Source organism: Oncorhynchus gorbuscha, linkage group LG17 (assembly GCF_021184085.1).
Source record: "Oncorhynchus gorbuscha isolate QuinsamMale2020 ecotype Even-year linkage group LG17, OgorEven_v1.0, whole genome shotgun sequence".
In the NCBI taxonomy this organism is placed as follows: Eukaryota; Metazoa; Chordata; class Actinopteri; order Salmoniformes; family Salmonidae; genus Oncorhynchus; species Oncorhynchus gorbuscha.
Window position 1 is genome coordinate 21424703 of NC_060189.1, and position 27372 is coordinate 21452074.

Genomic DNA, 27372 nt, shown 5'->3' on the forward strand with positions numbered 1-27372 from the left:
AAATTAACGAGACAAAACAAGCAACTGACATATCATGTGACAACGTCTAAAACGACTGAAATCTGGCCAATTTGTCTCCAAAAGGACTTTATCCATAAAAAGATGTGAATAAATTGGAGTCCTGTTTCATTTCACAATTGATCTGCAGTCAAAACAACTTTGTTTGCAGCTTTCAGTTCTAAGTCCATGGCCAGGCAATGTACAGTATGTCTACAAACAGAAGAAGTCCCCTCTCGAGAACTGAGACTGTCAGGTTATCTCCAGTCAGGTTAATAAATAATCTTCACTCAAGATAAAGGAAATAGGAAATACATGTATCAGACTGCCATGAGGCCATTGACTGGGAGAGATAGTGTTATGGTAAGGTAGGTTGGCACTATGTCAGTGTCTATGAGTCCTGCTCAGATAATTAATAGAAAACTAAATGTCTTTCATTGTAAATATCTCTTTCGTAAAACATGTTTAAGATTATATGTATTTTTACCTGTCTGTTTGACAGTTCCAATGCAATTCAACATTGGGTCTCCAGGCTATCCACCACCCTGACCCTGCATGCCAAGTTTGCTGTACCTGTACTGTACCACCGATTGCCAATCATGTAGACTATGTCATATTAGGCCTACCTCACATAGTTCTAAAAGCATGATCTTGATTTGCCTGGAAACCCTATGTTGAATTGCATTGCATTCTACAAAGGGGATAAGCGTTTGAATCAGGAACGTTTCCTCTCACGACCTCTACAAGCCAGAAAGTGTAATAAAATGATATTTGAATGTACTTTACCGTTTGGTCCTTTTGGCGGTAGGAATGTGAGACAATATATCCACAGGAAAGTATAATTACATCAACTTTTCGAAGCGCTTGTAGTGCATTCCGATTTCTATCAACTGAATGAAGCATGCCCACAACATAAAAATACATGCAGGATTTGCTGAGCTCGTGCACGTGTTTCCATGGTTCAGCACATGCTTCAGGTGATAGAAATATGACTGCACTACCAGCCCTTTGAAAAGTGTATGTAGTTATACTTCCCTGTTGATATAGCCGATTGTGCGACATTCCTACCATCAAAAGGACTAACCACAAGGCCAAACTGTAAAGTATGTTAAAATAGAATTGTATTTAACATTCTGGCTTGTAGAGGTCGTGAGAGGAAACTCCTGATTCAAACGATAATTTCTGCCCGATGTAGAATTCAATGCAATTCAACGTTGGTTGTCCAGGCAAGATATTGATACGTCATTGAGATCTTATTTTCCTCATTGTTTAGTAGGAAAGTTCAACTTTAGGATGAAAGTTATGAAATATATGACACTTATCATTATTGCCACGTTCATATGCTGGTCGGAACTAAGAAATGTCCGACTTGCTGATTCGTTGAACGCGGCACGCGTATAACTAGGCTACAACCATTAGAACATTTCAGAGTTTCCTAGTTCCAACAAGTATTTGACCGCGGCATATGTCAGAGCTCATAAAAAAGTTATGACATTATGATGACACGTGAGTTCACGTTCCCCTCATCACACAACTGCCAAATTCAGCATGCTACACTACACATAACACACTGACTATAAAGTATTAGAAACTTGCCATACAGAAATGGCCTGCAGACGACGGCAAAAAACATTCATTCGGAATATGTTTACCTTTGGATTAAATACTTTTAAATCCCGATTTGATAGGTCAAATTCTGCCTCATCTGCTTTACATTTGAAGCGCTTCCCCTGCGTTCCTCTCCAAAGTGGTTCACAGTCCGAACTGAAACACCAGGTAAAGCATTTCCGCTAAATGTGCCACAGGAGGAGACTACAGTGGTATTTTCTGCTGACCGAAACACTCCATGAATTGTTTTCCACAAACTGGCTCAATCGGTTTTTCGCACGAACGCTCCAATGGTTTCCCCCAAATTACACAATACGTGCGTCTTGTGATGTCCTATCTGTGGCTGCAGTGCGCGCACAGGTGAAAAAATGCTAGGGATGATCTATGATGTTGATGTCCGAGCGCTGTGACGGCCACCTGGTGGCGGGAAAAATATCCTTCGTAGCAGAACATTACAAATGATTAATGTGCACTAATTCTTCCTTGATATCATGGCGGTCCGCAAACAAACGTTAAGGTGCATGCCGCCACCTACTGTGCTGAAGTGTGCGAGAAATCATGGTCTGTCTAATTATGTACTACTAAAAAAAAAAATATATATATATATATATATATTATAATAAATTCAACCTGCCATTTCTGCTTTCCACAATACAAGTCATTTAGATAACCTTACTAATGAAAGCTATGAAGTTAACTTTATTCACAGTCAAAGTTTCCTTTGACATAGCACATTCATGAGGTCAAGATTTCTGAACAGGTCTCAAAACCATACCAGGGCTAGCAGCAATACCAGTCCTGACATTAGGTCCACTTAGTACAGGAGCAGCCATGGAAGCTCCATCATTATAAAGTCCATGGAGAATAAGAGCACCTCCTCCCAGCTGCCCACTGCACTGAGGCTAGGAAACACTGTCACCACCAATAAATCAATTTTTCCATTTGCTTTCCATCTGGCTACCCCTACCCCAGTCAACAGCCCTGCACCCCACACAGCAACATGCCCAAGCCTCCCCATTTCTCTTTCACCCAAATCCAGATAGCTGATGTTCTGAAAGAGCTGCAAAATCTGGACCCCTACAAATCAGCTGGGCTAGACAATCTGGACCCTCACTTTCTAAAATTATCCGCCGAAATTGTTGCAAACCCTAGTACTAGCCTGTTCAACCTCTCTTTCGTATCGTCTGAGATCCCCAGAGATTGGAAAGCTGCCGCGGTCATCCCCCTCTTCAAAGGGAGAGACACTCTAGACCCAAACTGCTACAGACCTGTATCTATCCTACCCTGCCTCTCTTTGAAAGCCAAGGTAACAAACAGATCACCGACCATCGCCTGGTTCACCAACTACTTCTCAGACAGAGTTCAGTGTGTCAAATCAGAGGGCCTGTTGTCCGGACCTCTGGCAGTCTCTACGGGGGTGCCACAGGGTTCAATTCTCAGGCTAACTCTCTTCTCTGTATACATCAATGATGTCGCTCATGCTGCTGGTGATTCACTGATCCACCTCTACGCAGACAACACCATTTTGTATACTTCTGGCCCTTCTTTGGACACAGTGTTAACAAACCTCCAGAAGAGCTTCAATGCCATACAACTCTCCTTCCGTCAACCAATCGTTGCCCACATCTGCCCACCTGTCCAGCATCACTACTCTGGACGGTTCTGACTTAGAATATGTGGACAACTACAAATACCTAGGTGTCTGGTTAGACTGTAACTCTCCTTCCAGACTCACATTAAGCATCTCCAATCCAAAATTAAATGTAGAATCGGCTTCCTGCATTTTGTTGCCAACCTTACTTTGCTACCTGCCAACTTTACAGTTTTTACTTTTTAATTACCGTTTATATTTTTAGTTTTTCCCTCACTCAACTTTTTTTCATTCACCTTTTTCACTCCGGATGCTTTATCTGGACATGGTTCGTCAGGGCCTCCAACAGCCGAAGCTAAGTAATAACATTAACATGAAGCCTTCTAATTGCAGTCACTGTATTCATAATATACAGGTGTCATGCTGGTGAATGAGGACCCAAAAGCGACTTGGCGAAAACAGAGTATTTAATCCAGAATAAACTTTACAAAACAAAAAGCATAATACTACACGTAAAGACGAGAACAGACTGGAGACTTGATCGAGAACTGCAGGTTGCCTCGGGAAGGCACTTGAACCTAGCAGACTCAGACACCTGCTCACCACGCAGCATCTGAGGGAAACACGACACGACGGGGCAAAACATAGACACAGCACGGTGAATTATAAATGAGGATCCGACAGGGCAGGTACGGGAAACAAGGAGAGAAATAGGGACTCTAATCAGGGAAAAGGATCGGGAACAGGTGTGGGAAGACTAAATGATGATTAGGGGAATAGGAACAGCTGGGAGCAGGAACGGAACGATAGAGAGAAGAGAGAGCGAGAGAGTGAGAGAGGGAGGGGGAGAGAGGGCTAGAAAGAGGGAAAGAACCTAATAAGACCAGCAGAGGGAAACGAATAGAATGGGAAGCACAGGGACAAGACATGATACTAAATGACAAAACATGACAGTACCCCCCACTCACCGAGCGCCTCCTGGCGCACTCGAGAGGAATCCTGGCGGCAACGGAGGAAATCATCAATGAGTGAACGGTCCAGCACGTCCCGAGACGGAACCCAACTCCTCTCCTCAGGACCGTAACCCTCCCAATCCACTAAGTATTGGTGACCCCGTCCCCGAGAACGCATGTCCATGATCTTATGTACCTTGTAAATAGGTGCGCTCTCGACAAGGACGGGAGGGGGAGGGAAGACGAACGGGGGTGCGAAGAAAGGGCTTAACACAGGAGACATGGAAGACAGGATGGACGCGACGAAGATGTCGCGGAAGAAGCAGTCGCACAGCGACAGGATTGACGACCTGGGAGACACGGAACGGACCAATGAACCGCGGAGTCAACTTACGAGAAGCTGTCGTAAGAGGAAGGTTGCGAGTGGAAAGCCACACTCTCTGGCCGCAACAATACCTAGGACTCTTAATCCTGCGTTTATTGGCGGCTCTCACAGTCTGTGCCCTGTAGCGGCAAAGTGCAGACCTCACCCTCCTCCAGGTGCGCTCACAACGTTGGACAAACGCTTGAGCGGAGGGAACGCTGGACTCGGCAAGCTGGGAAGAGAATAGAGGAGGCTGGTAACCCAGACTACTCTGAAACGGAGATAACCCGGTAGCAGACGAAGGAAGCGAGTTGTGAGCGTATTCTGCCCAGGGAGCTGTTCTGCCCAAGACGCAGGGTTTCTGAAAGAAAGGCTGCGTAGTATGCGACCAATCGTCTGATTGGCCCTCTCTGCTTGACCGTTAGACTGGGGATGAAACCCGGAAGAGAGACTGACGGACGCACCAATCAAACGACAGAACTCCCTCCAAAATTGTGACGTGAATTGCGGGCCTCTGTCTGAAACGGCGTCTAACGGGAGGCCATGAATTCTGAACACATTCTCGATAATGATTTGTGCCGTCTCCTTAGCGGAAGGAAGTTTAGTGAGGGGAATGAAATGTGCCGCCTTAGAGAACCTATCGACAACCGTAAGAATCACAGTCTTCCCCGCAGACAAAGGCAGACCGGTAATGAAGTCTAGGGCGATGTGAGACCATGGTCGAGAAGGAATGGGGAGCGGTCTGAGACGACCGGCAGGAGGAGAGTTACCCGACTTAGTCTGCGCGCAGTCCGAACAAGCAGCCACGAAACGGCGCGTGTCACGCTCCTGAGTCGGCCACCAAAATCGCTGGCGAATAGACGCAAGAGTGCCTCGAACACCGGGATGACCAGCTAACTTGGCAGAGTGAGCCCACTGAAGAACAGCCAGGCGAGTGGAAACAGGAACGAAAAGGAGGTTACTAGGACAAGCGCGCGGCGACGCAGTGTGCGTGAGTGCTTGCTTAACCTGTCTTTCAATTCCCCAGACTGTCAACCCGACAACACGCCCATAAGGAAGAATCCCCTCGGGATCAGTAGAAGCCACAGAAGAACTAAACAGACGGGATAAGGCATCAGGCTTGGTGTTCTTGCTACCCGGACGGTAAGAAATCACAAACTCGAAACGAGCGAAAAACAACGCCCAACGAGCTTGACGGGCATTAAGTCGTTTGGCAGAACGGATGTACTCAAGGTTCTTATGGTCTGTCCAAATGACAAAAGGAACGGTCGCCCCCTCCAACCACTGTCGCCATTCGCCTAGGGCTAAGCAGATGGCGAGCAGTTCACGGTTACCCACATCATAGTTGCGCTCAGATGGCGACAGGCGATGAGAAAAATAAGCGCAAGGATGAACCTTATCGTCAGACTGGAAGCGCTGGGATAGAATGGCTCCCACGCCTACCTCTGAAGCGTCAACCTCGACAATGAATTGTCTAGTGACGTCAGGAGTAACGAGGATAGGAGCGGACGTAAAACGTTCTTTTAGAAGATCAAAAGCTCCCTGGGCGGAACCGGACCACTTAAAACACGTCTTGACAGAAGTAAGAGCTGTGAGAGGGGCAGCAACTTGACCGAAATTACGAATGAAACGCCGATAGAAATTAGCGAAACCTAAAAAGCGCTGCAACTCGACACGTGACCTTGGAACGGGCCAATCACTGACAGCTTGGACCTTAGCGGAATCCATCTGAATGCCTTCAGCGGAAATAACGGAACCGAGAAAAGTAACGGAGGAGACATGAAAAGAACACTTCTCAGCCTTTACGTAGAGACAATTCTCTAAAAGGCGCTGTAGAACACGTCGAACGTGCTGAACATGAATCTCGAGTGACGGTGAAAAAATCAGGATATCGTCAAGATAGACAAAAACAAAGATGTTCAGCATGTCTCTCAGAACATCATTAACTAATGCCTGAAAAACAGCTGGCGCATTGGCGAGACCAAACGGCAGAACCCGGTACTCAAAATGCCCTAACGGAGTGTTAAACGCCGTTTTCCACTCGTCCCCCTCTCTGATGCGCACGAGATGGTAAGCGTTACGAAGGTCCAACTTAGTAAAGCACCTGGCTCCCTGCAGAATCTCGAAGGCTGATGACATAAGGGGAAGCGGATAACGATTCTTAACCGTTATGTCATTCAGCCCTCGATAATCCACGCAGGGGCGCAGAGTACCGTCCTTCTTCTTAACAAAAAGAACCCCGCCCCGGCCGGAGAGGAAGAAGGCACTATGGTACCGGCGTCAAGAGACACAGATAAATAATCCTCGAGAGCCTTACGTTCGGGAGCCGACAGAGAGTATAGTCTACCCCGAGGAGGAGTGGTCCCCGGAAGGAGATCAATACTACAATCATACAACCGGTGAGGAGGAAGGGAGTTGGCTCGGGACCGACTGAAGACCATGCGCAGATCATGATATTCCTCCGGCACTCCTGTCAAATCGCCAGGTTCCTCCTGAGAAGTGGGGACAGAAGAAATGGGAGGGATGGCAGACATTAAGCACTTCACATGACAAGATACGTTCCAGGATAGGATAGAATTACAAGACCAATTAATAGAAGGATTATGACATACTAGCCAGGGATGACCCAAAACAACAGGTGTGAAAGGTGAACGAAAAATCAAAAAAGAAATAGTCTCACTGTGGTTACCAGATACTGTGAGAGTTAAAGGTAGTGTCTCAAATTTGATACTGGGAAGATGACTACCATCTAAGGCAAACATGGGCGTAGGCTTGTCTAACTGTCTGAAAGGAATGTTATGTTTCCGAACCCATGCTTCGTCCATGAAACAACCCTCAGCCCCAGAGTCAATCAAGGCACTGCATGTAGCACCCGAACCGGTCCAGCGTAGATGGACCGACATAGTAGTACAAGATCTAGATGAAGAGACCTGAGTAGTAGCGCTCACCAGTAGCCCTCCGCTTACTGATGGGCTCTGGCCTCTTACTGGACATGAATTAACAAAATGTCCATCAAATCCGCAATAGAGGCACAGGCGGTTGGTGATCCTCCGTTCCCTCTCCTTAGTCGAGATGCGAATCCCTCCCAGCTGCATGGGCTCAGTCTCAGAGCCAGAGGAGGGAGATGGTTGCGATGCGGAGCAGGGAAACACCGTTGATGCGAGCTCTCTTCCACGAGCCTGGTGACGAAGATCTACCCGTCGTTCTATGCGGATGGCGAGAGCAATCAAAGAGTCCACACTGGAAGGAACCTCCCGAGAGAGAATCTCATCTTTGACCACTGTGTGGAGTCCCTCCAGAAAACGAGCGAGCAGCGCCGGCTCGTTCCAGTCACTAGAGGCAGCAAGAGTACGAAACTCTATAGAGTAATCCGTTATGGATCGATCACCTTGGCATAGGGAAGCCAGGGCCCTAGAAGCCTCCCCACCAAAAACTGAACGGTCAAAAACCCGAATCATCTCCTCTTTAAAGTTCTGGTAATTGTTAGAACAATCAGCCCTTGCCTCCCAGATAGCTGTGCCCCACTCTCGGGCCCGGCCAGTAAGGAGTGAAATGACGTAAGCAACCCGAGCTCTCTCTCTAGAGTATGTGTTGGGTTGGAGAGAGAACACAATCTCACACTGGGTGAGAAAGGAGCGGCACTCAGTGGGCTGCCCGGAGTAGCAAGGTGGGTTATTAACCCTAGGTTCTGGAGGCTCGGCAGGCCAGGAAGTAACAGGTGGCACGAGACGAAGACTCTGGAACTGTCCAGAGAGGTCGGAAACCTGAGCGGCCAGGTTCTCCACGGCATGGCGAGCAGCAGACAATTCCTGCTCGTGTCTGCCGAGCATGGCTCCTTGGATCTCGACGGCAGTGTTACGAGCGTCTGTAGTCGCTGGGTCCATTCCTCGGTCGGATCCTTCTGTCATGCTGGTGAATGAGGACCCAAAAGCGACTTGGCGAAAACAGAGTATTTAATCCAGAATAAACTTTACAAAACAAAAAGCATAATACTACACGTAAAGACGAGAACAGACTGGAGACTTGATCGAGAACTGCAGGTTGCCTCGGGAAGGCACTTGAACCTAGCAGACTCAGACACCTGCTCACCACGCAGCATCTGAGGGAAACACGACACGACGGGGCAAAACATAGACACAGCACGGTGAATTATAAATGAGGATCCGACAGGGCAGGTACGGGAAACAAGGAGAGAAATAGGGACTCTAATCAGGGAAAAGGATCGGGAACAGGTGTGGGAAGACTAAATGATGATTAGGGGAATAGGAACAGCTGGGAGCAGGAACGGAACGATAGAGAGAAGAGAGAGCGAGAGAGTGAGAGAGGGAGGGGGAGAGAGAGGGCTAGAAAGAGGGAAAGAACCTAATAAGACCAGCAGAGGGAAACGAATAGAATGGGAAGCACAGGGACAAGACATGATACTAAATGACAAAACATGACAACAGGAGAACAATCGCCTTACGGCGAGGATAGCTGTGCTGCAAGCCCAGCTTCAGACGCAAGCGTAAGGCAAGGGTAATTTCAGTGTAGGAAAGGATGAAACAGCGTCTGTGCCAGATAGTAAGTACAGTGAGTACAGATGGTAACGTAAATCCCCTCGCACGGTCCCTGCAGCCAGACAACTTTCCCATGACTTCTGGGGGGAAATGCTGTAGAAATGCTCAACCGGTGTCGTTCATTCAGCCGACAGAAACTTTCAGCCGGTTTTCCCCAGCGAGTCGGAGTCTGAGGCCGAGCCTTCTCGTGTCTCTACTCCTCTTATTACGGGGTCTGAGACGCCGAAGCTTCCCACCATTATCTCTAACAAATTGAAAACCCTAGTCATTGGCGACTCCATTACACGCAGTATTAGACTTAAAACGAATCATCCAGCGATCATACACTGTTTACCAGGGGCAGGGCTACCGACGTTAAGGCTAATCTGAAGAAAAAAAGAAAAAAAAAGAAAAAAACTGGCGAGTATAGAGATATTGTTATCCACGTCGGCACCAACAATGTTAGGATTAAATAGTCAGAGGTCACCAAGCGCAACATAGCTTCAGCATGTAAATCAGCAGCTAGACAAATGTGTCGGCATCGAGTAATTGTCTCTGGCCCCCTCCCAGTTAGGGGGAATGATGAGCTCTACAGCAGTCTCACAACTCAATCGCTGGTTGAAAACTGTTTTCTGCCCCTCCCAAAAGATAGAATTTGTAGATAATTGGCCCTCTTTCTGGGACTCAGCCACAAACAGGACCAAGCCTGGCCTGCTGAGGAGTCACGGACTCCATCCTAGCTGGAGGGGTGCTCTCATCTTATCTACCAACATAGACAGGGCTCTAACTCCTCTAGCTCCACAATGAAATAGCGTGCAGGCCAGGCAGCAGGCTGTTAGCCAGCCTGCCAGCTTCGTGGAGTCTGCCACTAGCACAGTCAGTGTAGTCAGCTCAGCTATCCCCATTGAGACCATGTCTGTGCCTTAAACCAGATGAATTTACTGTGTTAAATGAGGCCTCACCTCCTGGTTACACTAGTGACCATATCCCCCGTCCATCCCGCAAAGGCGGAGGTGTTGCTAACATTTACGATAGCATCTTTCAATTTACAAAAAAAAAGGCATTTTCGTATTTTGAGCTTCTAGTCATGAAATCTATGCAGCCTACTCAATCACTTTTTATAGCTACTGTTTACAGGCCTCCTGGGCCCTATACAGTGTTCCTCACTGAGTTCCCTGAATTCCTATCGGACCTTGTAGTCATAGCAGATAATATTCCAATTTTTGGTGATTTTAATATTGGAAAAGTCCACAGACCCACTCCAAAAGGCTTTCGGAGCCATCATCGACTCAGTGGGTTTTGTCCAACATGTCTCTGGACCTACTCACTAACACAATCATACTCTGGACCTAGTTTTGTCCCATGGAATAAATGTTGTGGATCTTAATGTTTTTCCTCATAATCCTGGACTATCGGACCACCATTTTATCACATTTGCAATCGCAACAAATAATCTGCTCAGACCCCAACCAAGGAGCATCAAAAGTCGTGCTATAAATTCTCAGACAACCCAAAGATTCCTTGATGCCCTTCCAGACTCCCTCTGCCTACCCAAGGACATCAGAGGACAAAAATCAGTTAACCACCTAACTGAGGAACTCAATTTAACCTTGCACAATACCCTAGATGCAGTTGCATCCCTAAAAACGAAATATATTTGTCATAAGAAACTAGCTCCCTGGTATACAGAAAATACCCTAGCTCTGAAGCAAGCTTCCAGAACATTGGAACGGAAATGGCTCCACACCAAACTGGAAGTCTTCCAACTAGCTTGGAAAGACAGTACCGTGCAGTATCGAAGAGCCCTCACTGCTGCTCGATCATCCTATTTTTCCAACTTAATTGGGGATAATAAGAACAATCCGAAATGTATTTTTGATACTGTCGCAAAGCTAACTAAAAAGCAGCATTCCCCAAGAGAGGACGTCGTTCACTTCAGCAGTAATAAATTCATGAACTTCTTTGAGGAAAAGATCATGATCATTAGAAAGCAAATTACGGACTCCTCTTTAAATCTGCGTATTCCTCCAAAGCTCAGTTGTCCTGAGTCTGCACAACTCTGCCAGGACCTAGGATCAAGAGAGACACTCAAGTGTTTTAGGACTATATCTCTTGACACAATGATGAAAATAATCATGGCCTCTAAACCTTCAAGCTGCATACTGGACCCTATTCCAACTAAACTACTGAAAGAGCTGCTTCCTGTGCTTGGCCCTCCTATGTTGAACATAATAAACGGCTCTCTATCCACCGGATGTGTACCAAACTCACTAAAAGTGGCAGTAATAAAGCCTCTCTTGAAAAAGCCAAACCTTGACCCAGAAAATATAAAAACTATCGGCCTATTTCGAATCTTCCATTCCTCTCAAATTTTTTTGAAAAAGCTGTTGCACGGCAACTCACTGTCTTCCTGAAGACAAACAATGTACAGTGGGGCAAAAAAGTATTTAGTCAGCCACCAATTGTGCAAGTTCTCCCACTTAAAAAGATGAGAGAGGCCTGTAATTTTCATCATAGGTACACTTCAACTATGACCATCAAAATGAGAAAAATAAATCCAGAAAATGAATTTATTTGCAAATTATGGTTTAAAATAAGTATTTGGTCAATAACAAAAGTTTATCTCAATACATTGTTATATACCCTTTGTTGGCAATGACAGGTCTGCGTTGCACCAAACGGCAGGCGTCCCACACCGGGAATCTTCAACTTTAGTTGCTCCACCTCCACACTTAACACTGCCCCAGAAATCACTCCTTTCACTTTCACCATTTTCCTAAGAGCAAAGCAAGAAACAGATATTGACCAAAGGGATGTCCCATTTAAAATGGTTAAGGTTAGGGTTAGCTAAGGGTGATAGGGTGATAGGGTGATAATGCAAAGATTACATTATCACTTGTTGGTGTAGATAAGACTTTTAGACTGCCACGATATACTTCTGACAAAAAAATGAATAAAGTGTAACTTCTTTTTTTGACAGCTATCAGAATGATTACAATTACATTTCTCAGAATATTGCATTGTTTATCCTGGATGACATATTTAAAAAATTATTTAGAGACAATTACGTTATCTCATATCATTAACATCACATTATTATATACGTACAATGACCAGATAATTCAGAACCAATACTCTTCATCTAATGTGTGGGAATGATCAAACAGCAGTACATCCTTTTATCCCATTGGTGCCTGATTCTTTAAGACTGCTCTGCATGGAGTTCACCATGAGATCAAGACTCTATCTTAGTTGTTTATAAATGACAGGCCATAAAAAAAACTAAATATAATCTAGCTCTGCACAGGCTGGCCCAGATAAGTGTCAGCAATGGCATCAATAACGTCTTGGCCTCTCTCACTGACACAGTGAGTGACCTCAGTTTACCATGTGGGAGATGAGAAAGTCTACCTCGGGGGAAGGATAGTGTTTCTCCGCTCCCTCATATCTTATTTATGAACACAAACAGGATATATGTTTATGTTTAGACAAGCAGCTCCACAGAAAAGGTGGTCTAAAGAGGAAACTGTTTGTCTGTGTTGCTATCTACACTTCTCTGCATCGTTGTCTAGAAAGTGAGTTGAAATGCTAATCGTTTCAGATGGGTGATTTTGCATTTTGGTCTGAGTTTGGTGGTCTGTGTCTTGACTGGGCAATGTCTGAATGCCTTTTACATTTTTTTTATTTTCTTTTTACGTTGGAAGTTTAAGGTGAGTGACACTTTTACAACCCTTGTTCAGAATATTTTTTTTAATCTCAAATGTACTTACTAAATCAGTGGTTTTCTAACCTCTCATTGGGGACCCCCAGACGTTTCACCATTTTGTTGTAGCCCTGAACTAGTTCACTTGATTCACATATTGAAGGGCTTGATGATTAGTTGAGAAGTTGGATCAGGTGTGCTGTGGAACAGTTCAAATACATGGAATGGCTGTGGGTCCATGAAAAGAGGCTTGAAAACCCTTGTACTAAACGGATTAAACGTCATTGTAGGGGATTATGTTTTCTTTGAATATACATATGGGTAAAATTGTGACATGCCTGTACATTTCATGAATATAACAATGTCTGAGAATGTCACTGTCATCATATCAAGAACAGATAGTGGAAAGAATAGACAGATGGCACAATCAGGAATATACAGTGATAAGGGATGATTAGATATATCTAGATAGAGGCTCCGAATCAAAACACAAACAAAGAAAATCTCTAACATTGACTGGGTCATCTTACTCTTCAGTCTATTTTTGTGCAATCTTATAAATGAAGGTCAGCCTTGATAGTGTTCCTATTCCCATGAATATGTCCTGCGATTTCACTGGGCTGTGTGGATCACAAAATTATCTGGCTTATCCATAGACTGTAAAAAGAATGGACAAAGCCATCGACGATGTCAGCCCAATGCTTCCTATGACTCATTTGAAGATCAGGAAGTGTTGTTTTAGCGTGTTGCCATCTTGTTTCATGGGCAATTTGATTACTTGCTATTCAGAATCATTGGGATGTCCCTACCCCATAGAAGTTGACATTTAAAATGATTACAGTAAGGGTTAAGGTTAGGTAAGGGTTAAGGTGAGGGTAGAGTTCAGGGTAGGGACATCCCAAGGATCCCGGATAGCATAATATGTTTGAGCTACTCTAGGAAGTGACATTGCAGGTTAGCTTAGTGCTGCCCCATCTCATTGAGTATCTCAACTTGAAGACCGACTGGGGTACTAGTCAATGAGTATGGCCATCTTCATGGTCAATATTTATGGGTATACAAATATATTTTCGTTTTCATTGTTAACAAAATGTTGTTTTTTTTACTAGGCAAGTCAGTTAAGAACAAATTCTTATTTTCAATGACAGCCTAGGAACAGTGGGTTAACTGCATGTTCAGGGGCAGAATGACAGATTTTGTACCTTGTCAGCTTGGGGATTTGAACTTGCAACCTTTCAGTTACTAGTCCAATGCTCTAACCACTAGGCTACCCTGCCGCTCTTAAAAAAATACTCCACATAAAGGTCATCATCAAACCTGAAATAGTTATATGTCAAAGCATATTCAGCCAGCTCTAGAATAAAGTTTGTTGGTAGGTATTCGTTAGTATCTCTGTCTCTGTAAACTTCTGACCCACTGGATTTGTGATACAGTGAATTATATGTGAAATAATCTGTTTGTAAACAATTGTTGGAAAAATGACTTGTGTCATGCACAAAGTAGATGTCCTAACCGACTTGCCAAAACTATAGTTTGTTAACAAAACATTTGTGGAGTGGTTGAAAAATGAGTTTTAATGACTCCAACCTAAGTGTATGTAAACTTCCGACTTCAACTGTATATAGGATGAGCCATGACTAGAATACAGTATAGACATACAGTGCCTTGCGAAAGTATTCGGCCCCCTTGAACTTTGCGACCTTTTGCCACATTTCAGGCTTCAAACATAAAGATATAAAACTGTATTGTTTTGTGAAGAATCAACAACAAGTGGGACACAATCATGAAGTGGAACGACATTTATTGGATATTTCAAACTTTTTTAACAAATCAAAAACTGAAAAATTGGGCGTGCAAAATGATTCAGCCCCCTTAAGTTAATACTTTGTAGCGTCACCATTTGTGAACAGCAGTTTTCAGTTCTTTCCACAGATTCTCGATTGGATTCAGGTCTGGACTTTGACTTGGCCATTCTAACACCTGGATATGTTTATTTTTGAACCATTCCATTGTAGATTTTGCTTTATGTTTTGGATCATTGTCTTGTTGGAAGACAAATCTCCATCCCAGTCTCAGGTCTTTTGCAGACTCCACCAGGTTCTTCCAGAATGGTCCTTGTATTTGGCTCCAACCATCTTCCCATCAATTTTAACCATCTTCCCTGTCCCTGCTGAAGAAAAGCAAGCCCAAACCATGATGCTGCCACCACCATGTTTGACAGTGGGGATGGTGTATTCAGGGTGATGAGCTGTGTTGCTTTTAAACATAACGTTTTGCATTGTTGCCAAAAAGTTCAATTTTGGTTTCATCTGACCAGAGCACCTTCTTCCACATGTTTGGTGTGTCTCCCAGGTGGCTTGTGGCAAACTTTAAATGACACTTTTTATGGATATCTTTAAGAAATGGCTTTCTTCTTGCCACTCTTCCATAAAGGCCAGATTTGTGCAATATACGACTGATTGTTGTCCTATGGAAAGAGTCTCCCACCTCAGCTGTAGATCTCTGCAGTTCATCCAGAGTGATCATGGGCCTCTTGGCTGTATCTTTGATCAGTCTTCTCCTTGTATGAGCTGAAAGTTGAGGGACGGCCAGGTCTTGGTAGATTTGCAGTGGTCTGATACTCCTTCCATTTCAATATTATCGCTTGCACAGTGCTCCTTGGGATGTTTAAAGCTTGGGAAATCTTTTTGTATCCAAATCCGGCTTTAAAATTATTCACAACAGTATCTCGGACCTGCCTGGTGTGTTCCTTGTTCTTCATGATGCTCTCTGCGCTTTTAACGGACCTCTGAGACTATCATAGTGCAGGTGCATTTATACGGAGACTTGATTACACACAGGTGGATTGTATTTATCATCATTAGTCATTTAGGTCAACATTGGATCATTCAGAGATCCTCACTGAACTTCTGGAGAGAGTTTGCTGCACTGAAAGTAAAGGGGCTGAATAATTTTGCACGCCCAATTTTTCAGTTTTTGATTTGTTAAAAAAGTTTGAAATATCCAATAAATGTCGTTCCACTTCATGATTGTGTCCCACTTGTTGTTGATTCTTCACAAAACAATACAGTTTTATATCTTTATGTTTGAAGCCTGAAATGTGGCAAAAGGTCGCAAAGTTCAAGGGGGCCGAATACTTTCGCAAGGCACTGTATAAAGTGGGTGAAACAGTATGTAAACATTATTAATGTGACGAGTGTTCAATGACTCAATACAGTGCGTTCGGAACATATTCAGACCCCTTGAATGTTTTACATTGTGTTATATTACAGCCTTAATCTAAAATAGATTTTTTTTTAATCCTCATCCTGAATACTTTCCCGAATGCACTGTAGGTCAGCAGTCTCTAAGGTGCAGGGTAGACTACTGGGTGGTAGCCGGCTAGACCAATGACTAAGGTTCAGGGCCGGGTACTGGTCCGAGGCCGGCGAGTGGTGATTGTCCAATGGCCTGGAGATAGAAGCTGTTTCTCAGTTTCTCGGTCACAGCTTTGATGCAACAGATGAACAGGCCGTGGTTGAGGTCCTTGAGAGGGGGAAATCATTTGGAGCAGTCGTTCCCCCCTGAACTTATAAAACTTTCCCATCCTTTCATCTCCTACTTCAACTTTTCAGACAGGTGATGGAGACACCAATGGCTGTTGAGGATCTACAGAGAAGGAGGGATGTTGAGTCTAGAGAGAACTTGCACTCTGGAGAGGACTCCATGGAGGAGGCACATTCTGTGGAGAGCAGCCTTATGGCAGCACTAACCCACCATGAGAGAAGCATGTACGGTGCCGGATTTGCGGCTCAAGCACACATCACTGAGGTAGTAAGCCCCGTGGAGAGGTGTGTGGAATATACCTTTGTCCAGGTGCTGGGGAACATGGACAGTGTGGGGCTGCTCTTTGAGGAGTGCATCAAGAAGGTGGGCCATCTAGAAAGTCAAAGGGATGAATTGATACTGGAGCTGTTGCAGCTAGAGCAGCCCATGCTGCAAGCTACTGTGGCCTTGAGGGGACAGTTGTTAGAGGCACGTAGAGTTCTCACCAGTGTCCAGTTGGAGTTTATTCATCTGCAAATAGAGGTGGGACAAGTGAAGAGTAAGCTGTTTGTCACAGCCAGGGACTGTATCCAGAGCCAGCTAGTGCTGGCTGCACAGCAGTATGAGGTGGCCCAGGCTTCAATCACACAGGTAAGGTAGAGTGGAAACCCCACAGCATTGCATATAAGCTTTTGTGAGAATGCAGTTAATGTACCATTAACATACTGAGTGAGGGGTAACAGTATGAGGGGTGTTGACATTTTCCTGTGATTTGTGCTATTTTTTTGTGTGTTCTTTGTCATCCCTTTGTAGTAATGTTTCAGTGTTGACATGTTATATTGTTGATGGGTGCTACCACATAATTGTTATTGCTGTATTCATGGCTGTCTGTCATCCAGAGTTAATCACACATTCTTTTGTTAGTATGAGGGCCAACTACGCTGTCATTTCTTTTTCTGCCCCTAGGAGGAGCTCCGGGCCCAAGTCCAGAATCTTACAGAGGAGGTAGCCCAGCTTCAGGAAGCCCAGCACAACCAGCTGAACACCCTAAAGGACCGGGCCAGACAACCATCTCGTCCCCGGGCTATGAGCGATGTCACTCACTGCCGACGAGCATCCCTGGACCTGCAGAAGCGCCTCAGTGGCAGCATGAGGAATCTAGAAGGCTGGTATGAGCCACGCCTGCTAGCCCTCCTCCGGAGGAGGCAGGCTGGGAAGGAGACCCTGAGAAGGAGCAGGGATGTGGGCCGAGACCTTAAGGCCAGACTGGGGCCCCTGAAGGAGCAGACCCAGAGGCTGGAGCTGCAGAGAGCTTGTCTAGAGGAGAGGATTGCTCTGATGGAGAGGGAGAGGGTGGAGAGAGTGGCACAGTATAAGGTACAGGGGGATTAGGAACATGTGCTGTTTTGTAGCCCGTAAAGGTGTGGTGTAATTGTTCTAATTTCTTCTCATCAGGAGACTGTGGACTCGCTTGAGGAGACCATGAGGAAGCTGAAGTTGGAGCTTTGCATTCAGAAAAAGGCAAACAGACAATTGGAAGAATTGAAGAAGGGACTTTTGAGTGAGCTGAACTATGACAGGTAGGGTGTGGTATGCTACTTACAGTGCATTCGGAAAGTATTCAGACCCCATCCCTTTTTCCACATTTTGTTACATTACAGCCTTATTCTAAAATTGATACGGTCCCACAGTTGACAGTGCATATCAGAGCAAAAACCAAGCCATGAGGTCGAAGGAGTTATCCGTAGAGCTCCAAGACAGGATTGTGTCAAGGCACAGATCTGGGGAAGGGTACCAAAACATTTCTGCTGCATTGAAGGTCCCCAAGAACACAGTGGCCTCCATCATTCTTAGATGGAAGAAGTTTGGAACCACCAAGACTCTTCCTAGAGCTGGCCGCCAGGCCAACCTAAGCAATCGGTGGAGAAGGGCCTTGGTCAGGGCGGTGACCAAGAACCCGATGGTCACTCTGACAGAGTTGCAGAGTTCCTCTGTGAAGATGGGAGACCATTCCAGAAGGACAACCATCACTGCAGCACTCCACCAATCAGACCTTTATGGTAGTGTGGCCAGATAGAAGCACTCCTCAGTAAAAGGTACATGACAGACCGCTTGGAGTTTGCCAAAAGGCACCGAAAGGGCTCTCAGACCATGAGAAACAAGATTCTCTGGTCTGATGAAACCAAGATTTATCTCTTTGGCCTGAATGCAAAGCATCACGTCTAGAGGAAACCTGGCACCATCCCTACGGTGAAGTAAGGTGGTGGCAGCATCATGCTGTGGTGATGTTTTTCACCCGCAGGATCGAGGGAAAGATGAACGGAGCAAAGTACAGAGATCCTTGATAAAAAACTGCTCCAGAGTGCTAGGGACCTCAGACTGGGATGAAGTTTCACCTTCCAACACAACAAATACTCTAAGCTCACAGCCAAGACAACGCAGGAGTGGCTTTGGGACAAGTCTCTGAATGTCCTTGAGTGGCTCAACCGAAGCCTGGACTTCAACCCGATCGAACATCTCTGGAGAGACCGTGAAAATAGCTGTGCAGCGACACTCCCCATCCAACCTGACAGAGTTTGAGGGGGATCTGCATAGAAGAATGGGGAAAACTCCCCAAATACAGGTGTGCCAAGCATGTAGCATCATGCCCAATAAAACTCAAGGCTGTAATCGCTGCCAAAGGTGCTTCATCAAATGTACAGAGTAAAGAGTCTGAATACTTAGATAAATTGTGGTCTTTCACCTTTTTATCATACATTTCTAAAAACCTGTTTTTGCTTTGTCATAATGGGGTATTGTGTGTAGATTGGTGAGTGGGCAATTCAATACATTTTAGATTAAGGCTGTAAAGTAACAAAATGTGGGGAAAAATCAAGGGGTCTGAATACTTTCCGAATGCACTGTATCTGGCCATGAGAAGTAGAGATCATCCATTTTGACCCTAAGGAATCTGACAGTTTTCATTGAATACATTAAATGAATATTTGATGTCTGGACTACTTACAATTGCCATTAAACACTGAACAAAAATATATACGCAAGATGTAGTGTTGATCCCATGTTTCATAACCTGAAATAAAAAATCCCAGAAATGTTCCATATGCACAAAAAGTGTATTTCTCCAAAATGTTGTGCCCAAATTTATTTACATCCGTTAGTGAGCCTTTCTCTTCGCCAAGACACTCCAACCACCTGACAGGTGTGACATATCAAGAACCTGATTAAACAGCATGATCATTACACAGGTGCCCCTTGTGCTGGGACAATAAAAGGTCACTTTAATATTTGCAGTTTTGTCACACAACACAATGCCACAGAAGTTGAGGGAGCGTGCAATTGGTATGCTGACCTCAGGAATGCCCACCAGAGCTGTTGCCAGAGATATGTTAATTTCTCTACCAAAAGCTGCCTCCAACGTCATTTTAGAGAATTTGGCAGTACATCCAACCGACCTCACAACTGCAGACCACATGTAACCACGCCAGCCCAAGACCTCCACATCCAGCTTCTCCACCTATAGGATTGTCTGATGGGAGGGTCAGTGGGTGGGCCCATCCATGGCTGCACACCTGCCTAGTCATGTGAAATCCATAGATTAAGGCTAATTGGTTTAAATTGACTAATTTCCTAATATTAACTAACGCAGTAAAATCTGAAATTGTTGCATATTGCATTTATATTTTTGTTCAGTTTATATATAGACAAACATGTAGAATAAATATTTGAGGGAGTCTCAACATGTTTTTTTTTTTTACAGGGGCTGTATTGAAGTGAGCGAAACAACTGCTGAAAGGGAGTCCTAACTTTTCCATACTTATCAATGGAAGTAGAACAATTGACAAAATATCCAGGACCCATCAGACCAAACATGTTTTACTGTGTTTGCGAGTATCCTTGATGGTGCATTTAGCCAATGTCACCTATTGGTATACTTAATCTGCTCTTAGTGCATCAACAATGGTGTTATGACAGTTGATCTCAACTTTGAGAGCAGCCTGTCTTAACTGTACATTTAAGGTCTACCGTAAATACATTTTTATTATGAATACACTTACAAAACATGGGAATCCGATGCAGCATACAAAGAAAACAGACACATAGGGATGATATACATACAGCTTGAAAGCTGATTGTGGAAATCTACGATTCAGATATCATGGGAATAAAATCTATGTACAATTTCTTATAAAAATGAAACTGGAAATTAGTTTAAATGACTCATGTTTCTAAGAATATGAGCATAATTTAAACATGAAAAACAATAATTGGGCACCTACTCAACAGTGGTGCTTGTCCCCCTAGTAAAAATTTGACCAAAGAATGGCATAGCTACCATTATCAACATATCAAACAGTAGGATCCTTTCTTATATAAATATATGCAAAACCTTGATGCCATGATAGTGAAACAAGCACTTAATGTTTCCCTCTACAAAACTGCAAAAGAACTACCGACTCTTATGCATAAAAAAAAATACATTTGAATGTTGTTTTGAGGATGTGATCAAGGGAGGGGTGTTGTGTGATTGACAGATGTCACTCATGCCTGGACCTCAGTGTCTGCTGCTCCCTCTGGGTCCTCGTCATTGTAGATGTTCTCAGCCTTAAAAAAATGGAAAGACATTCTTAGTACTCCTCCTTAGAAATAATTATGATTCTACATATTACAGTAGAACACTTCTGCCAAGCTTTCAAAACATACTTATGCCTCATGAAATGAATAAATATGAACAGAATACATTTAACTATTCTCTATAGCCTCCCACTGTATGACAGAGCCCAGTCTGTCCTGGGGTCTCACCATCTGCCAAACTTGCATGATGTTGTCCTCGGACACAGAGCAGATGACCCAGGGTTCGTTGGGGTTCCATGAGAAGTCAGAGATCTTAGCCGTGTGACCGCCATGAATGAACAGCAGTTCAGGTGGACCATCCTCAGCATCCTCTGGCGACTGCTCTTCTCCGATTTTACTGAGGTCCCACACGTTGAGTCGCCTGTCTGTGCCACTGGAGGCCAGGATGGTTTCATTATGAGGAGACCACTGGACCTAAAAGGGAGGAAAGGAGGTGAGATGAGTTTGACGAGGCCTAGTAATAGATACAAAATCTGGTTCAAAACATATAGCTTTTGCAAAACAAACTTCATAGGGAATAATTGACAGCTTATTGACTTAACATACCTGGAAGATCTCATCTTTGTGAGACTCAAACGAATGCAGCTTCAGTTTCAGGTTCCTCAGGTCCCAAAGGGCTACAGTCTGAATTGGGAGAACCAATCAATTACAACCACCACAACAACCAGTTAGATCAACACTACATTATGAAAGATAATCTTGGAAAAATTAAGAGCAGTAAGAGATCCAGACTACCTTGTCTGCTGAGCCCGAGGCCAGGATGAACTCGCTGTAGGGGTTGAAGGACAGACAGTTGACCTCGGCAGTGTGGGCATCCACAGCATGGCTAGGTTTGGACGTGTTGTTGGATCGCGTGTCCCAACTGCACAGTAAACAATGTTATTGTTCAATAAGCAACACCAAACAATGCGGATGGTGCAACTAATTTTAGTCACACGAGCTTAGTAAATTGTTTTTCTATTCAAATCCATTATCCACTGCGGGAGTTGCTCATCTCAGGGAGCCTTACATCATGAGTTTCTGGTCATCGGCTACAGATCCAAAGAGTGACTCATGCAGTAGATGCCAGGAGACGTCCTCCACTACAGCTGTGTGTCCAGTAAAGATAGTCTTTGCATCTACAACCTTTCCCTCCTTAGGAACGGCACTGATGTCCCACATACAGATAGTCTGCAGACAGATGGGAAACAAGGGAAGGTGAGAGGAAAGACATGGAGGGAAGAAGACTATTCAAGCACATGCTTTGGGTCAAGTGACAAGTCACTGACATGGTCATCAGAAGCACTGAGGAGGCAGCCACTCAGGTTGGGGTTCCAGGAGAGACCGTAGCCCTCTTTCTGGTGTCCCCTCAAACGCAGATCTGGGGTACACTCTCCAGATGGATCTGTAATACAGAGGTAATAGCATGTTATTTCAAAAGAAATGAGAAAGGAAGACTAGGGACTTCCTGACCAACCTCTAAATACCCACCTGGTTTGGAGGGATGTTTGGTGTAGTCAAAGACGAGCACGTCGCTGGTTGGGGTTTTGGTGGCAATGATGCAGGGGTTCTGGGGCATGTGGCGGGCTCTGTTCACCTCTCCCTCATGGTTGATCTTGATTTCAATCTCTATCTTACCACTGACTGAGCCAAAGCCTCCAAACTCTGAAGGGAGAGAGGCAGAGAAATTAGCTACAGGGATAAGGACCAACATATATCACCAGTTAAAATATTGTGAATGATCCAAAGACTAAAAACATGCAGAAAGGTTGTAATTGATGCAAAAACATTGTCCCTCACCACCTTTCTCACTGTCGTAGTGAGAGGCATCAAACTGGGCATCGTCATTAGGCAGTTGCACGCTGGCGATGACCAGGTGATTCTGTTCATCTGAGGTGTGTGTGCCAAGAACCAACCTGTGTACGCTGAAATCCTTCCCTTCAGGTCTAAAAGGATAGAAATAAATATGTTATAAGACAAATAGGTCCATTTAAATAAACACTTTTGTCATATGTAGGGGGCATTAGCTAGGAACTCAATGTGGTACATACAAGGATTATTCTTTGCAACAACACATATGGAGACTGAAAACAATCTTCCTGAAGAAACCTTCCCACTCCCAGTAATGTTGCAAAGGCAGGCTAATCTTTGATTGGCACAAGTATCTGGTATTCTTGGGAATTATAGCTAGATATGCTGGGATACCATAAAAGAAAATTGGACATGGGGTGTAAAAATAAAATGCATATAATAGTGTAATGACAAAATTATATATATATATATATATGTGTGTGTAATGACATTTAGCATTCGTCATTAGGCACACTTGCAGCCTGAATTGATTGATGCATCCACTGTGATCTGCGAGCGTCACGGTCCAGTCAACTCTGCCATGGCAGAGTGCTCAGGTTAGAGGATTATATTAGTAAAACATTTAGTGTTCATGTCGAACCACACCCCATTTTGCAGCATATACCACCCATTTTTAAGTAAATCTGTTCATGTTTTGCATGTGGTTGACAGGCAGTAATGACACATTGTGGTGTAATAGCCTAGTTTTCTTGCCATCTTTGTTTTAATTGTGATAGGCTCATGTTTTACCCCCACCATTTATTTTGCCAGTACTCCGAACCAGCTTACTTTCACCCCTAATTTAGATATTTTTCTGCTTATAATTTCCGACATTTGTTAGACTGTTTGTCAACTTGTTAATAAGTAGATACATTCAGCTTCTCTTCTGTAATTACTTGTTGACCTTGAAGACTAAATCAAGCAGAAAGCCATTAATCGATAGAATGAATGCATCAACAATAATCTAGTAGTTGACATCAGTAAAAGTTATTTCATTTCTGCTCGCAGAGCGAGGATGTGTAGAGACCGGGGAGAAAATGCAATAGCCTAAAACAGCAGACATATTTCCCTGGTAAAATGTCCAATTAACATCCGTTTCAAAGGTTAAGGAAATAAAAGCTGTGAAAACAATCCAACATGATTTCAGTTTGTCTTGGATACATATTTCTTTGTGGTTAAAACAACCTACTGCGCATTCCATTCTTTCAAGAGTCTGCAATAAATAATTACTCCATTCCTGTTCCCAAGACAGGGAGCCTAGTGGTTAGAGCATTGGACCAGTAAACGGCCCCTGAAAAAGGCAGTTAACCCACTGTTCCCTGGTAGGCCATAATTGTAAATAAGAATTTGTTCTTGACCGACTTGCCTAGTCAAATTTAAAACGTTTAAATTATAATTCCATTGAGTGTATACTTTTACAGCAATAAATAATTCTGCAGGAATTGATATTATATAAGACTACATGTGGGAGTTAGTCAGTCTCCAGACTTCAGTTACTATTCAATGAAACTAATTCGAACATCAAAAGGTGCGCAAACCAAGGGCTGCAGCCGCTGCAGCCGCACCTGCCCCACGCCTACTTCCACTGCTCCTGGAGCTTTCAAATCAAATCAAATTTTATTTGTCACATACACATGGTTAGCAGATGTTAATGCGAGTGTAGCGAAATGCTTGTGCTTCTAGTTCCGACAATGCAGTGATAACCAACAAGTAATCTAACTAACAATTCCAAAACTACTGTCTTATACACAGTGTAAGGGGATAAGGAACATGTACATAAGGATATATGAATGAGTGATGGTACAGAGCAGCATACAGTAGATGGTATCGAGTACAGTATATACATATGAGATGAGTGTGTAGACAAAGTAAACAAAGTGGCATAGTTAAAGTGGCTAGTGATACATGTGTTACATAAGGATGCAGTCGATGATGTAGAGTACAGTATATACATATGCATATGAGATGAATAATGTAGGGTAAGTAACATTATATAAGGTAGCATTGTTTAAAGTGGCTAGTGATATATTTACATTGTATTCCTATAAAGGTGCCCAGACAGTGAACCCCACCTGTTGACATCGGGTAGCCACTGTGCAGTGAGGCTGGGCCACTCCAGGGCGTGGGTCATCACCAGGTCATAGAGGAAGGGTGTGTTCTTCTTCCATATCTTGTACTCCTCATTTATCACCCTCTCCTCCACAGCATCATCAAACGCTGCTATAAAATAGTAAGAAAGTCACGTGAGACAGGAGGTTTAAATGTAAAGTATATTAGAAGCAACCCATTTTCAGGAAATATAGGTGTGATTGAGAAGGGGAACCCTATTAACATTGAGCAAGTGTTCCGTAAAGTTAGCTAGGTAGCTACGTTCCGTTAACACTGACAGGGTTTCGCAGTTGTGTTAGCATTGATCAACCGAGCTAGCTAGCTCATTACTCCCGCAAAACGGGGTTGTGTCTGACATAGAACAAAGCTAAAGTTAGTATCCAACTAGCTTACTAGCTAACGTTAGTGGGCTACTAGTACTAGCGAGCACATTTGTATAAAATAATGAATGAAGTATCTTCACAATTGATAAGCCGGGAGAACCTGGCCTACCTTGGTAGCTAGCTAGTTTTCCCAAGTGGTCTGGGCGCTATTCTTGTTGAAGTAAATTGTGACGTAACGTTTCACCGAATTACCTTCTTTATCAGCCATGGCGTTGATAATATTACGAAAGTATGTTTTCAGGATTAGGGTTCTGTTGAGAGCAAACAAGGCAGCTGGACTACCTTGGCGGGAACTCCGTAGTGATCCAATAGCCAATCAGCGTCAACTAAACCGGAAAACGTCGTATTTGCGTTTTTCTAAGAAAAACTGGATTCTGAAGCTTTTGTCAAATTGTTTTTTTTTATGTTGCATTTTAGCTAACCTTAACCCTAAGCCTTTTCAACACCTAACATAATTATCCTAACCTGCTACGAAAGGCAAATCCGACGTGAATATGGCAAATCCCCTCTAGTCATCCAAAATATTGCTATCTGGGATCCTTGGGAAGTCACTAACCTACACTACGTTTGAAAATAATTAAGGTACGGTTTATGGTAAGGTTAGGGGTATATAGGTCCCAAGGATCCCGGGTTGCGCTGACCACAGCATAAAGTCCAAATTGGCTATATCGTAAAAATTCTAACAAAAAATGCCTTTTGGTCTTAATTGAAGGTTAAGGTTAGGAATAAGGTTAGCAGTGTGGTTAAGATTAGGATTGAAGTTAGGGGTTGGTTGAAAATAATAAATGGTAGAAATGCGTGGGGTTTATGACTGTTGCTGTGGTAACTAGTGACGACCGCAAAACTGTTTTATTGATTTATTATTATTATTATTGTATTACTTGTATTATTATGAACAATAAAACAGAAATATACAAAGAGTACTTATCCTAATATACAGTGGTATTAAATGTCGAGAAATTGCTTCTTCTTTTTTTTACACTTACTGAGAATTTCAAAATAATGTTTCAATTCTATCTTAAACAATGTGGAGAAGGGTTTGTTCTCCGCCCACTTCATTCTATGGATAAAGAATCTTCCACGAAAAATAAACAAATGAAAAATAAAAGTTCATTTGAATCAAAAATAAAGTCTCTGGCTCACAACCACAAAATACACATTTGTTGTCAATAGCAATTTTGAATCTGTGTACAATAAAGGTCTTTACAGGGTACAGTCTAAGAATGAGTTTGTGTAATACTTCTTTCATCTTATTTGATATACAATATTTGCCAGACAACAAAACTTTCCTCCATTTCACTTGTCCTGGGGCTGCATTCTTGTATATTCTAGCAGAGGGAATAGTAACATATTGACAGAGTTTTCTTATATATATATTATTACATTAATAGTTTAAAATGTAAATTCCTTCTAGCTAAATTGGGACTACAAAATCCTCAACAGTTGAACTTGGAATATTGTTATATGCTCCTAAAAGAAGAATAGCGCCTTAAGAGACAGCTCTAACAACTATTTGAAACTCCCCAGGAGTGGATGTAACATCGTGTGTTCTCATGAATTCTGGATAATCATATAGTTGTCCATAATTATTCAGTATTTTTTTTAACCCAGATAATGCTGTTCTCAAACCAGATCTAGAAAAATAAAGACTTGTTTTTGTATTTTATGTCTTTATTACTCCAGATTGTATATCTATATCCGACGATCTCAAAACAAAATATATATTTGTTACTTCCTGAAACGGTCAATGTTGTTTCAACTGCAAGTACAGTGGTGATTTCAAGACAACTGGAATCTCGGGAAAAACTAGGTCAAATCTTGACGTCGGTGATTTTCAGGTCGGTTGGAGCTCTATAAAGATGCCCCAATTTCCGACTTGAAGTTTAGAGTTGGATGAATGTTCAAAACGATTTATCACAGTCGGAGCTGTTTTTTTCCAAGTTCAGTGGTCCTGAATGCCTTGAAATCTGAGTTTTCTGAGTTCCCAGTTATTTTGAATGCAGCATACCTTTCAGTAGCCTGGCTGACGCGCGACCCACATGACCACACAGCGATGTGATGTTGCTGCATTCAAGTGCTAGTCTGAACTAGTAAACTCGGAATGTCCGACCTGCTAGTTAGTTGTAGTTATACACATGCGTG

General features: G+C 43.5%; 3 protein-coding genes across 10 annotated transcripts in view; 1 reads left to right on the top strand and 2 right to left on the bottom strand.

The window, feature by feature from the left end:
* LOC124001553 (uncharacterized protein KIAA1522 homolog) overlaps positions 1-1955 on the bottom strand; it is a 62693-nt gene extending 60738 nt beyond the window's left edge. For 3 of the 4 annotated variants that reach the window (XM_046308443.1, XM_046308439.1, XM_046308442.1), the window contains exon 1: positions 1650-1955. The gene's annotated coding sequence lies outside the window, so the exon portion shown is untranslated. Of the gene's footprint in view, positions 1-783; positions 929-1649 lie in introns of those variants that run through there. The other variant, XM_046308440.1, reaches the window with a different exon arrangement.
* LOC124001560 (syncoilin-like) lies at positions 251-20343 on the top strand. Of its 3 annotated transcripts, none has more exons than XM_046308455.1 (5): positions 251-365; positions 16366-16927; positions 17243-17653; positions 17732-17856; positions 20034-20343. In XM_046308455.1, the coding sequence occupies exons 1-5, from the start codon at positions 313-315 to the stop codon at positions 20077-20079; spliced, it is 1197 nt and encodes a 398-aa protein (XP_046164411.1). In that variant the 5' UTR covers positions 251-312; the 3' UTR covers positions 20080-20343. The 3 variants fall into 3 exon arrangements, with proteins under 3 accessions (XP_046164411.1, XP_046164412.1, XP_046164410.1); XM_046308456.1 differs by having other exon boundaries at positions 299-360; XM_046308454.1 differs by lacking the exon at positions 251-365 and adding an exon at positions 11669-12623.
* On the bottom strand, positions 20297-25571 carry LOC124001559 (histone-binding protein RBBP4-like). 3 transcript variants are annotated; one of them, XM_046308452.1, is made up of 10 exons: positions 25423-25571; positions 24811-24958; positions 22691-22833; positions 22379-22552; positions 22177-22292; positions 21918-22078; positions 21644-21770; positions 21455-21532; positions 21077-21322; positions 20297-20878 (listed from the first exon to the last, which is right to left on the bottom strand). In XM_046308452.1, exons 1-10 carry the CDS (start codon positions 25436-25438, stop codon positions 20816-20818), a joined length of 1272 nt encoding a protein of 423 aa, XP_046164408.1. In that variant the 5' UTR covers positions 25439-25571; the 3' UTR covers positions 20297-20815. The 3 variants fall into 3 exon arrangements, with proteins under 3 accessions (XP_046164408.1, XP_046164407.1, XP_046164409.1); XM_046308451.1 differs by having other exon boundaries at positions 22688-22833; XM_046308453.1 differs by having other exon boundaries at positions 22688-22833; positions 25340-25480.
* Between the last annotated feature and the right edge of the window lie 1801 nt (positions 25572-27372).